Here is a 14607-nt window from a genome sequence, read left to right on the forward strand (position 1 = left end):
TCCCAGGCCAATCTTTCTCCACGTCTCTGTGTGCCAGAAATGTCAACGCAAATGTTTCTGAAAGGCTGCTATCTCCTGTTTGTCACTCTTAACAGTGACTGAGTGTATACTCGTAGCACTGAAATGCTTTACGAAAAGGTCTCCATACTGTTGTGTATGACAAATCTAATTGTCTTGCTAGGCAAATGCACTGCACGAACCTACAGCATTCTCATTTGACTCTTCAACAACTACAATTGCAAAAATTTCAGGCATTTGAGGAATTTCAGATTTGTGCCTTCTTTATGGTCGATTGGTTAGACTGCCTGTCTCTTCAAATCGACGAACCATTCGTCGCACTGTATTTGGTTTCAGTGGGTCTTTTCGCTAAGCCTTTAGTCGACTGTAAGCTCAGCTGCAGCATTTTCCCCATTCCAATAGAAATTATTCACAAGCAAGGGACGTTCAAGTAAAAAGAGAGCCATCATGCAAGTCGAATAATTGTAGAGCGAGTCCTGCTGTTTTGTTTATACCGCCTTACGGCTCACGTGGCGTGCAAAATTCACTGTTTTTTCTGGCTCACAGCGCCATATTTCTCCTACTGGTCATTTCTGTACTAATATTTTTATTTATTTATTTTATTTTATTTATTTTTTAATTAGTCAAAACCTGTAATCTATGATATGGTTAGATTACCCACCAAATACGAGGGTATTTCGTCTACTGGTTCTATCCAGCTCTGAACTGGAGTACTTTAATTTGAAACACCCTGTATATAAAAATGAGTATCACACTGTACCAAGTTAGTGTCATTGCGCTATTTTAAATCAGTCTGCATTCATTATGAAAAGCGAGGAGAATTTAACATGAAGTCAACTCCGACACTGTTCCCTTTCCAAAATATTAATCCAGCATTTTCAACAAATTTTGTTTACTATCCCTATCCATTAGCAACCATTCATTCACTCTCCCGTAATTAAAATTCATTTTACCGTCTATAACTAAAGAATATATATTATATATAGCGTACAGTATACCCATGCACAAAGGACAGCAAGAAGTTATAAAAAGTTTCCCTTAATATATAACAGTATATATATTTCGCTTTCACAAAGAAAAAGTCCTTTGAATTTACTTTTGAAAATTATACTTGACAATCCTTATTGATAATTTTAAATAAGAAAAAGTTTGATTTACATACACTAGTTTAACTACGATTTTTGATTCCTCAACAAAGTTTTGATTTTGATTATACTGAGAATTTATCGTTCCTCTTTTAAATTATCCAACCCTGCATATTTCGCATAGTATTGTATAGCTATTCTGTTTACGTGTATTGTTTGGAAGATAGGAAGTAAGAAAATTAACCGATTCCTCGAGCGTGAGATTCGAAGAAAAAAAAAAAAAGATTTCCGACCCCAGCAACGACGATTTACCTGCTAGTACCAGAAATTATACCCTCACTGCATCAGTTTTATTATGTTCTCGTTATTTATGAGAGAGAGATTTCACTTTTCAAGAAGTAGCTGGTTTTGTTATGTCATTTTCAGTTATTTACAGTTGTCACGCTAAGAAATTGTTATTATTATCTATAGTTTGTATCTATGGAGGTGAAACAAACTGAATAATTGTGCTGCTTGAAACCGTCGTCTATCTTGTGCATTGAACGTTAGCATGATATATATAGTAGTAGCGGTGACAAATCGTTATAAGTGAATTACATGGTGCTTTTAGAATATTTTGTTGATTGCATTTATTTATTTCTTACATATTATGGAAGAGGAAAATTCACTAGAAACATTATTAGGTAACTATAAAACTTTATATTGAAATATTAGTTAAAGAGAAAATTCTTTAATCATTTTGATGCTTTCGCAGTGTTTCCCCAATGATCAAAATATTCGTGTTTAATAATTATTTTCACACATACACACATGAGATTAAAGAAAGATAGTCTCCCTCTCTATATACATATATGTATACACACACACATCTCATCAGTACTATGTACGTTGCTGGTTTGCGTTATGAGAAATATCAAATCGAGCAGATTTTCAATGACCGTTTTGCGTGTGTGTACCTTAAATTTTATTAGCTCCACTGTAAATCAATTTTTGTCATGAAGTCTAGATCATATTATAATATGAGTAGTGATTACGTCTGTTATGTCATCTTCGATTTATAATCCGGATTTTGTTCAGAGTTACCTACACAGAACGAAAAAATAATTCCGAAACTTGACTTGTTCGGAATTATTGCCTTGAGAGTTTTAATTATTTTCATTTATATTTCGTGTTTTAGCAGTGAAAGACAAAAATGAGGAATGTTGTTGGATGAATCCAGTTAGAGCAATCGAAAATAATATTACCAGCGAAGAAGCTTTATTTATATTTTCAATCTCTATCCACTATCATCCCCCCGCCCACCACATCCCTAGCCTCATCAGTTTCCTGTAAAGTAATACCATCAGTATGATATGAAGTGTGTAATCGTTTCATCTAGAAGCGCATTACCTTACATTTTAAAATACTGATTGACAACCATTGTCCTTTGCCTGCACTGTCAATTTATTTTATTATTATTATTACCCTTAAGATCCCATGGAGTCAGAGATTCATCTAGGAAACTGTTAGCAGAGTGTGGTTTATATTTTTAATTATCCTGTATTTAAATGTACTGTACTGTGATTTAAATCATCCTGTAAGATATCTACATCACCTTTATCAACTGTTGCCATCCTTAGTTTTGCATAATCAGTAAACAACTGAATATTCCCCTTCAAATCTTCTGTTATATCATTAAAGTACAAATTTAAAGAGTAGTGATCCTAGTATGCAGCCCTGGGCCTCTCCACTAGTCAACCTCATTCACCTTAATTCTACTCCACAATATACCACCCTCTGATGTCTGTCTGTCAGCCATCTCCTTATCCATGCCACCAGCCTCATATCCCATTCCCATTTGCTCCAAATTATATAATAGTTTTCCATGCAATATTCTGTCAAATGCCTTTGCAGAGTCCAGCAGTATCATGGTGTTGCCATTCCCTTTATCCAGTTCTCTATCACCTTAATATAAAATGTAAATAAATTACCGAGGCAGGAACTATCTTTCACAAAGCCTAGAATAGGTATCATATTCCTATCTATCCATTCCTGAATTTTACTCTTAACCAACTTTTCCAATACTGTAACCACCATTCCAGGGATTATTATTAATAGTAATTGGTTGCTAAAGAGAAATTTATGCAGAAAAGAAAAAGTATCACTTCATCCCTGAAGATGAGCCTGGACCTTCCTCATGTTATGTATCTGGGGAGCCAACCTCAGAATGTTTTGTTGCAATTCCTGAATTTGAAGAATTTGTTGTTGATGAAATAGCCTCTTCTGATGAATTGTCCAGTTAATGAAGCAGCAGCTTTGAAGAAGTACGCTTGCTCCACATGTTTTCAGCTGATTATTTTACTGTAAGTGTGCAGAAGCAGTGTACACTCGTTTCATTATTTATTATGGTACGGTATTATATACAATAATTTTATGTTATTATTTACATTGTATTATATTACTATAAATAAAAAGTAAAATCAGTTAAAAAATATAACAAAACAGATCTACACATTTCAGCATTCAGGTATATTAATTGCTAACATGGCCTTAAGGTTAATATAGTGATTTTCAACTTGCAACCTTCTCAATGTATATTGGGATCATTGGAATGAAACTCTGTTATAAGTCGAGGACTGATATATATTTTTAGCATATTTGATGTGTTGTCCCACTATTCAGAAGCTTTCCCATTAAAGACCAGAAGGCAGAGCTTGTAGCCAGGTGTTTTGTGAATGGTATCATATACAAATATGGGTGCTCTTAGCATCATATATAAAGTTAAAGTCATGGTTTTCCATCCTTTCCACCAGTTTATCACCATTACTATCATTTTCATTATTATCATCAAATTCCTCCTATGTGCCCTCAAGGGGTGTACAGGATATGATAGTACTACATGAAAAATTTACATCATTACTAACTTCCTATCTACAATTTTCCTCCAAATCAGTCTGTTACTTGTCAAGACTCCAACATTACCAGATCTTATATTTCTATCGTCTAAGGCACTTTGTACCGTATCAATCCACCTATATCTTGGTCTTCCTCTGGGTCGTTTTCCTGCCAACTTGGCAGAGAACAATTGTTTTGCTAATCTTTCCTCTCCCATTCTGTTTAAGTGACCATACCATCTGAGATTAGCTCTGCTAATGCATTCCTGGATGCTGACAATGTCAAGTTCTTTCCTAATATTCTTGCTTTTAATATGATATTGCCATTGATGCCATCTGTTCACACCTATAATCTTTCTCAGGACTCTCATATCTGCAGTCTCTAGTCTTTGGTCAAGTGTTTTACTTCTAACCCAGCTCTCAGATCCATAAGTTAAAACTGGTTTGAACACTGTCTTGTGTACAGCTAATTAAGTGTTCTGACTAACTTTCTCTCTTATTCCATATGAATTTATTTAATCGACTTCCTACCATACCAACTTTGTTGATTCTGTTGTCTATTTCCATATTTAATTTACCATCTTCACTAAAAATCATGCGTAAGTTGCTGGAATGTTTTACTTCTTCCACAGTTTCTCCATTCACAACACAGTTGACATTTTCAATGATTCTGCCTATTTTCATTGTCTTTGTCTTTTTATTGCTGACCTTCATACCATATCTATTACAACAGTTATTCAATTTAGTCAGAGAATCTTGCATACTTGTAGCGGATTTATTTAGAAGTATAACATGGTCCGCATAAAGCAAAAAGCTGACATTAACATCTCTAATTTTGATATCATGTTTAATACCACTTTCCTTCATAATGTGATCCACATAGATAATGAATAACAGAGGGGATAATGTACATCCTTGTCTCACACCAGATTTAACATTAAACCATCTTCCTGTACTTCCTTCAATTCTAACTGCTGACTTACAACTCAAATAAAGACTAAGAATTGCTTGATATAATGCCCCATTGATGCCATATAACTGTAGCGTATTGAATAGCTTCTCTCTTGGCACCTTGTCATATGCCTTTTCCAAATCGACAAAACTTAAATACAGATCTTTGTTATATTCCCATGATTTCTCGACTATTTGTCGTAAAGTGAAGATCTGATCCTGACAGCCTCTATTTGGCCTGAATCCAGCTTGTTCTTCACCAAGCTTTTCTTCCACAATTCTTCTCAACCGTTTCTCAAGTATGCTTGCATTTATTTTACCAGGAACACTCAATAAGGATATACCTATGTAATTCTCACATTCAGTTTTATTTCCGTTTTTATATATAGTGACGCTGAGAGCTCTACTCTAATCATTGGGAATTCGTCCCTCTGTCCAGGCATTCTGAACTATGTAGTGCAGTCACTGTAAGAATTTTATACCACCATACTTCAGCATTTCTGGTCGAATATCATCTACTCCTGCTGCCTTTCCACATTTCAAGCCTTTGATGGCTTTTTCTACTTCAAGTATGGATATGTATTCCTCTCTGCATGCCTGTTGAGTGTTTTTTACCACTGTGCTGTCATCACTGCTTGTTTCATTTAGCAGTTTTTCAAAGTAATTACTCCATACTTCAAGGTCTTTTTCTCCCATTTTCATGTCACCTTTATCATCTTTAACTCATTTTACAGCACTCTTTCCTCCATTCCTAAGCTTCTTCAACAACCTCCAGAATATTTTGCCACCTTCTTGATATTTATCTTCTATATTCTTGCCAAAGTCCTCCCATGACTTTTGTTTAGCTAGTTTTACACAGTGCTTAGCATTCTTGCATTTGTCTCTGTATTCTCTAAGAGCACAAGCTGTCTTATTTGACAGGAACTTTTGATATACTTTCTTCTTTTCCTTCACTGCGTCTTTAACTTCCCGTGTTTACCATGGAGTTCTAATTTTTCTATCCGTGCCAACAACTTCACCACATGCCCCTCTAGCTGAATCAGTTAGGGTTTCTTCAAGCCTTGCAACTGAATCTCCAAGGTTTGTTTCCTGTTCTCAAACTCTTTCATTTTTCGTTAAATAATCTTTGTGTATTTTAGTCTACAGTTCACATCTGAGAGCTGCACAACTTTTATTCGCTTTAAAACTTTCTTACATGTCATTCTTTTCAATATGAATTTCAATTTTATCCTGCTCAAGACTAAATAGTGATCACTTCCAATTTCAAATTCTCTGTACACTCTGGTGTCCTGCACCAGGGAGAAAACATCACTATGAACAATAACATAGTCAATGAGACTTCTTATTCCTTGCCCCTTCTCTCCATGTGAATTTGTGCACATTTTTATTTTGGAACATGGTGTTAGTAATAACCAGTCCATGTCCTGAGCAGAAATCCAACAGATATTTGCCATTGTTATTAGCTTTGCTCTTTTCTCCAAATTTTCCCAAAACATATTTGTATATCTCACAATCACTTCCTACTCTGCTATTTAGAACCCCAACAAGGACCAACTTTTCCTTTTTCATTGTGTCTGTAGCTTTCTCTAGAGCCTCAAAAAATTCCTCCACTTCTATGGGACCATATGCACAAATAAGTCTCATTGTCCCATTGTTCCCCATTCTGATATTTGCCCAAATCACTCTACTTGACAGTGCCTGCCATTCAAGAAGATGAGCCTCGTATTTTGTGTTGAATACTATGGCTATTCCTTCTTTTCCTTGATTGTCATTGCCTGAATATAACATTTTGTATTTATTGCTCAGAAAGATCTCACCAGTTTTTGTCCTTTTTGTTTCAGTCACCCCTATTATGTCGATCTGGTACTTATCTAATTCCTCCGCTAGCTCCATTTCTTTGCCATTCAAGCTTCTTATGTTGATAGTACCAATCTTTAACTCTGGTGATATTGCGTTGGGGTGTGTTTTCAGATTTGTTCCAGTAGCTGACTTTTCACTGTTCACCCTGGTTCCCTGGTTAAAACAGCGGGGACCTTGTTTAACTGGGCAACGCCTCAGCTGGCATGAAATTTTGTCATGTTGTACTATCATTTTGTATTTTTTTTTAACCAATAGGAATACAATTTGGTAAGCTAAATCCCAAATTGCCAGCCCATCCTCGTTCGTTCAGTATCCAGGTAGATACCCTACAGGATGCACAACGAGAAGGTGAGGATTGTACAATAGGTCAGAAGCCCTGGTCAGTTCCCCACATTCCTTTAAAGTCTATGTGGAGGTCTCCTCTCAGTTATACAGCTTTGACTCTTAATCACCCCATCCCATAAATTGTGGTGGCTGTTTTAATCTTCTAGTATCACACATGGATGTTATAGATTGGTTGGGGGAGGGGATCAGGCCAAGTGGCAGGTTTATAGATGCGGGTTTATAGATGTTCATGACTATGGTGTCAGCTATTTGGATAGTTGCTGAGAATATGCTGCTCTTGTTGTTGTTACTCCTCGTCATGAGTTTATAACCCTCAACATCTTCTTTTATGTAGGTTGCAATTCCACATTTAGAATGATTAACTGAAGCAATTAATCTGAATCCTTGAATTTTTCCTCTAGACTATAATTGTTCAGCATATTCAGTGTGGGTTTCTTGAATAGCTAGAACATCCACTGAATAGGTTGATAGCATTTTAGATAGAAATTCACTTTTTGTTCTATTCAAGCCTTCAACATTGAGTTGGCATATCTGAAGTGAGCATCCTATTTGTCTGGTAGAATGAATAAATCCTTCTTGCTTGTTTGGCCAGGAGCCCTAGAGAGAAGTTTGCCATCATCTTCACTGTAGACTATTTGGCGTTACCCAGGGTGCACCACATGGAGGCAATCTATATTATACCCCTTTTGTTCACTCGCATAGTCCTTTTAAAAATGTAATGTTATGCGCGCATGAGTGGTGTGGACATGGGTGCTCTGAAACACCTTGACAGATAGTTATCTTTTTTTATTTTTATTTTTATTTTTAAGAGTTGAACTTTGTATTCGAATATATAACGTTGGATGTTAAATTGCATATATCTTCATACAGGCCTCAATGTTTTGGTTTCTGTTAAAAATTGAATAAATTAATCAAACAAATATTATCTAAATTAGTAGAAGAGAAAATTAGAGAACTAGAAAAATAAAAACTTTTTTTTTTTTTTTTTTTTCATATCATGTTACTGTTCATTCTGGCATAAAAGATACCCTTCTTTATACTATTTGACTGTGATCCTCTTTTCTCAACTTATTTCCATTCTACTTCCCCAGAATCAGATTTATGTTGATATTGTTGAATATCTTACTGATATGACTTGGAAAATTTAATACAACTGGATACTGATTAGAAACCATAGCGAAACTACCACTGAAATAATAGAGCATTAATAAGTAGAGGGGAAAGAAATCTGTCTGTGGAACTAGTCCTATTACAAAACAAATTATCTGTTTCTTTTTTTAAAAAAAAAAAGAATAAAAGAGTTGGTGCAGCTAGTCATAAGGTATTAGAAAGTTTGAACCTGAGCTTGAAGAAAATGCTGCAAATAAAGGTTTAATAAAAAGGTCTAGTAAAAAGTAGAAAACCCAAACTTGGCCTGGTTAGCATATCTGCTCTCCAATCAACAGGCTTTGGGTTTCCATTCTGCTTCCCCAGAATCAAGTTTATTGAATCCTGCTATGGACATTGATGTTTGCAATTGTCTTTAGTTGGCAGATGAATTTTATTGCTCAGTGTGAGACCATCACCCTGCTCTTTGGAGGCCTGAAGTGGCTTATAAGTTTACCAAAAACTTTCATGGATGGGAATCGCATAAAAAAAAAAATGAATAAGCATAATAACAGTGGGAGCTCTTCTAAGTCATCCATTCTCTAATGATAACAAGACTCATTCCTGTGACATCCTCAGCAGAAGATAAGGATTCTGAAAATCCACAGATGGAGACATGTTATCAGCAGAATAAGGTTACAGGGGAATTAAAATCATAACTGTTGAAACAGTGTTCCTCCTGTTTGTTCATCCTCTTTAACTTTCTTTCATCAACAATTAGGAAATGAAACCGAAAAAACAGAGGGTCATGGCCTTAGTCAGACAGAGCTGTCTCATGTTCATGAGGCTGATCAGTCTCAAACTAAAAGTAGTCATTCAGATTGATTTCATGGTTCTCATAGTATATCCTGCATTTAGTAAATATCTTCTGAGGTTACCTGTGAAAAGCTATAATGGGTGCAAATTTTGTAAATAAAAGTGTGTTTAGCTTAAGGTAGAGTATTGTCTATTTCTTGAACATCTGTTCAAGTGAAATAAACAAATGTGAACTGAGAATGGCAGATAGGAGGAAAAGTGATGTGATTCAGATACAAGAATTATTTACACATTAGCACAAGAAAAATATATTTAATATATTGCCAGATATTTCAGTTTGAAAATAACAAACTATCATCAGTGACTAGACAGAAAAGAGTTTTTTACAAGGTAGAATACAAACAATTGATCATTCAAAATTAGAATGAGCCGCGTGATGTTATATCATTATTCATGATATAACATCACGTGATTCGTTCTAATTTTGAATGATTAATTGTTTGTATTCTACCTTGTATAAAATTAGAATGAACCGTGTGATGTTATATCATTATTCATGATATAACATCACGTGGTTCGTTTGAATGATCAATTGTTTGTATTCTACCTTGTATCATGATTAATGATATAATATCACGCGGTTTGTTCTAATTTTGAATGATCAATTGTTTGTATTCTACCTTGTAAAAACTTTTCTCTGTTTAGCCACTGAAGATAGTTTGAAAATAACAAACTGAAATATCTGGCAATATATTAAATATATTTTTCTTGGGCTAACGTGTAAATAATTCTTAATTTCATGTCACAGGTTTCTCTCAAAAATAGATTCAGATACAAGTTGGTAGGAGGAACCTATCAGATAGATAAAGGGAAGATATTATTAGCAAAAGGACCTCCGTGGAGTCAAAGGACTCATCATAGGTGGTCTTTCCAACATTACATGCAAGGTTTCTCAAATCCTCATATGGATTGTTAACCTCCATATATAGGTCCTTCTCATCGTGGCTGTTATCTGATGTGATGATTTCACAAGCTGTGCAATCTAACTCCTAAACTTCATGTTCTTGTCCACCATCACTCCCATGTCGTTCATCTCCTCCACTTCCTTTGAAGTTTCTCAAACATTTGTATACTTTGCATTGCATCCTTCACTACCAAATTCAGAATTTGGCAACACTGAACTGGTACACTCATACAGTCTTGTCAGATCCTCCTGTATGACCATGTGCTCGACTTCTCATTGTTCTCCCTTTGCATTATTTACAAACAGCTGCATATCTCCAGTTAAATCTAATATAATTAATTTTTTTTTTTTTAATCTTTGTCCCGCACATAAAAGGTATGAGAACCTGTAGCACATCTGTGCTGTGTGGGAAGTCAGGTTAGGACTGAGAAAGAAGAAATCTGTTGATAGCTTTTCTTGAAGAGTTGGGGGTTGAAGTTGTTAAGAAATGCATTATGAGGAAAGTTGTTCCAGAGGATAGTGCTACATGAATAAATGACGAAGAGGTGAAGCAGATACAGTGTGTTTGCAATTATACTGAAAATGGATGGACAGCAACTGTTGCTCTTGTTGTAACAGGTCCAACAGAAAGCTGAGGGATGTTTGCCATTTCACTGGTGCAGTGACCATGGATATATCTGGCAGAAACATTACATCTGAAACCGAGATGAGAGAATGGTTAACTATGAACCAAATTGCAGAACAGCATCAAGAATTTTTAAGGATGTTTTCAGTGCACCCCCCCCCCCCCAATATACAAGCAGTATTCTAAGGTTAGGTGGATTTGTATAGAACTAGTAGCTGGGTTGGTGTAAAATCACTTCTTGAGTGGGAAGGAATGCCTAGTTTATTAGAGACTGAGCAAGCTATTGAAGTGATGTGTTTATGCCAGGAGAGTTGGAGGTAAATGTCACTCCAAAAAGAGATCTGGTTCTCTTTGGCATTTGGGTATGGATAGGACTTTGATTATCACATGTTGATGTTTAGCGGAATAAACATGCATCTATAGCTAATAAGAAATAAAAAAAGAAATAGTCTGGAATTAGAAGTACCTGCTTTGATAGATACAACAATATTATTTCCTTATTTATTTTGTAAAAATGGTAAAATGAAGTAATTAATTTTGAACACTGTCTGTGAAAACTTTCAAACTAGTAGAAAATTAGAGTACTTATTTATAATTCAGTTTCAGGAGTGAAGAGCAGGGGGAATGCAGTTGTAAATAGAGGAATTATAAAGGTAATAGAGGTAGTGACTGGGAAGATATTGAAGAGTCACATCGGAGAAGTGATGTTCAGAGGACTTGTAGAACCAGTAATGATTTCTTATATTTATTTGCTAATGCTAGAAGTATTGAAATAAGGGGAACAAAATTGTTTCTTTGCTTGAGTTTATTCACCCCAAAATTGTTGGTATAAGTGAGACATGGTTAGATGACAATGACATCCTGATAGAATAGAGATGAATGAATATGATATTTTTCATGAAGATAGACAGGGAAGAAAGGGAGGAGGAGTACTGTTGATGGTAGCAGATGAGATGTGCCCATCTAAGGTGGATTTGCAAGGTGCAAATAGTGGCCACAGTTTTGAGGCAGTATAGTGTGAGGTAGAGATAAACAGGATGAAATATTTAGTTGGGTGTTGACCTGGTAATGTGGAGGGTAATGAGAAGGAAATGTATATGCAAATTGGTCTAGCTAGCAAGAAACAAGTGATCATTATGGGCGACTTTAATTATGGTAGTATAGACTGGAATCAAGAGACTACATCTGGGGCAAAGAAAATGAATTTTTGGAGTTTTTGAAAGAAAATTTCCTTAGGCAGTATGTAACAGGGTACATGACAATCAAGAGTATTGGATTTGATCATCTCATCAGACGATGTTATTATAAATGAGGTGATCACTTGCAAGGTGACTAGTCATTCGAGAATGTCTGTTAGAAAGGGGTATATGTGGAATTATAAGACTGGTAATTATGAAAAGCTCAGGAAACAACTTGCAATAGTAAATTGGAAAGAGGAACTGGATGGAAAGGATATCAATGCTCTTGGGCCCTACTCAAGAACTATTTGGTGGAGGCAATATCAGAATGTATTCCAAAGGTTAAGAGGGTAAATAGAGCAGATGTGAAATGGATGAATCAAGAGATAAGATATGCAATCTGGAATAACGTATTATGGAAGAAACACAAGATGAGTAATTATAACAGCCAGTTGCATGAGAAGTACAAAGAGCAAGCGAAGGTGACTCGCTTGAGAAGGGTAGCAAAAGTGCAGTATGAGCAGCAGTAGATTGTATGTGATAGTATGTGGTCAGTAGATTAGTTTGCTGGATTGGAGATTGACTGTCTGATAGGTGTCAGCAAATTGTCTATGGGGAGCGATATCCCAAAAGAGGAAAGTTACTAGTCGTGTACCCCAAGGGTCTGTTTTGGATCCATTACTGTTTAATTTGTATGTAAATGATATTTGGAGAGGTCTGAATGGTGATATGCTGATGATGCAAAGATGGGGAGAACTATCAGGAGTAGAGCAGATGCTGTAGTTTTGCAAGAAAACTTGAATGGCTGAATGGGTAAATGAGTGGGGATGTCAATTCAATGTTGCAAAGTGTAAGGTTTTGAAATTTGGGAAGTAGAGATGGGATGTAGAGTGCACAATTGGTGGAAATATCTTGGAAGTGGTAGAGGAGATGAGAGATCTGGGAGTGATTGTAGACAAGGACCTAAAATTTTGGGGACATGTTACTAAAATTTTGAAGACAACATAGTGGATAATGGTAATGATGTGAAGGGCACTAGCTTGTAGAAGTAAGGATGTTATTGTTTTCTTCTATAAGGCTTTGATTAGGCCATATATGGATTACTGTGCACAGATTTGGTCACCTGGTTTTCAAAAAGATGAAGATGTATTGGAAAAGATTCAGAGACGATTGACTGAGGTGATTTCTGGTCTCTGGAATATTGATATGAAGACAGATTGACAAAATGCAATTTGCAAAAATTGGTGGATAGGAGGAGAAGGGATATGATTGAGACATATAAGATGTTAAGAGGTTATTACCAGATTAATGTTGGGGAGGTTTTGCACAGTATGGGTGAAGACAGGAAGAGAACAAGAGGTCATCCCTGGAAACTGTATAAGGAGAGTGTGAGCAGGGGAGTGAGGAACAAGTGTTTTGCATGGAGAGTGGTGAGTGATTGGAATACATTGCCTGAGAATTTGGTGAGCAAAGAGACAGTGAACATATTTAAGAAGTGGTATGATAAGCTGTGTTTGTAACAGTGGGACCTCTCGCAATAAGTCTTTTGACTCCATGGAGTTTTTTATAATAATAATAATAAAAAATCTTCAAAATGGGCATACATTTTGAATCAGTCTGTATAGGATATCTTTCATATATTTTCACCATATCCACAGTGGTTAATTATAGTATATATAATTATAGTATATATAGTGGATATTATAGTAATATGCATCCTAAAAAAAAGAATAAAAAATCTCTGTTGAAATTTTAAACAAAAGGCAAAGGCAAATGAGTTCTTGCTGAATTATCAGCAAGAATTGGATATAAATTTTTGATATAAAAATAGCCCCACAAACCAAGCGATGCAATTTCATCATTGGTTGTTCATAAAACCATAAAAATCCATTTCTGAAACTGAGCATGACAATCAATATAATGGTATTTTGCAAAGAAAGAAAACAAAATTCATATTTATTTCAATAAATGTTATTTTAAAAAATATAAATAAATATTTAATATAATTTTCAATGCAAGCATTTGAAAATTGCACAAAAATAATTTCTGCAATATTGTGGTCATTTCAGGATTGAGTACTTTTCATAAGCAAAATTCGTTTTTAGTTTTAGGAAGAGACAATAAATAAAATATGCAGCAAAAAATTCAAATATCGAAAGACAAAGGAAATTCCACGGAACACAGTACACTTTCAATCAAGTGACAGAAAAGTCACTTCCTTACAGCTGTTTATAGCTCTACAATCACCATTAAGGGATTAACAGTGGAGGTTGGTAATTACATGATAAAAGGTAGAATGCCAGTGATGTTTTGATCAATGAAAAATACTAAGGTGGTCTGGCTATTTCATCCACCTCAGCCAGTAGGGAGGTTAATGATGTATCCCACCACTTACAGACATCAAAACCTGATCTGATGTTCCTAACTGAACCCCATTTGGCCTCCACAGCTACAGCTCCCCCCCCCCCATGATTTATCCCAACTACACATTCATGATTGATTCTGCAAAAAAAGGGAGGCATGTGTGCTTTTGTCCAATCAGATATCCCTTGCTTAGGTTATCTGACCTTCAACACCTATTTTCTGCTCTTCTCTGACTCAATACTTTCTTACCTCACTTAATAACTTTCGTTTGCTGCCTTTACTGCTTTCCTAATTCTGACAACCATGTTTGTCCTTTTTGATTATTTATTGCTAAAAATTGATTTCCTGTGATCTAATCACCTAATTGGAAGATTTTTCTTCCTAGGATACTTTAACATCGATAAAACAAACTGATTCTCCCTCTCTCACTTCATTGATTAGG

General features: G+C 35.5%; 1 protein-coding gene across 3 annotated transcripts in view; it reads left to right on the forward strand.

The window, feature by feature from the left end:
- Positions 1 to 1514: 1514 nt before the first annotated feature.
- LOC150097108 (ADP-ribosylation factor-binding protein GGA1-like) overlaps positions 1515 to 14607 on the forward strand; it is a 372294-nt gene continuing 359201 nt past the window's right edge. For 2 of the 3 annotated variants that reach the window (XM_090407056.1, XM_090407058.1), the window contains exon 1: positions 1515 to 1786. In XM_090407056.1, coding sequence (XP_090263182.1) covers positions 1753 to 1786 — 34 coding nt within the window. In that variant the 5' untranslated portion in view covers positions 1515 to 1752. Of the gene's footprint in view, positions 1787 to 3310; positions 3446 to 14607 lie in introns of those variants that run through there. The other variant, XM_090407057.1, reaches the window with a different exon arrangement.

Source organism: Typopeltis vanoorti, chromosome 17 (assembly GCF_054136105.1).
Source record: "Typopeltis vanoorti isolate ZY-2024b chromosome 17, IOZ_Tvanoo_1.0, whole genome shotgun sequence".
Taxonomy (NCBI): Eukaryota; Metazoa; Arthropoda; class Arachnida; order Uropygi; family Thelyphonidae; genus Typopeltis; species Typopeltis vanoorti.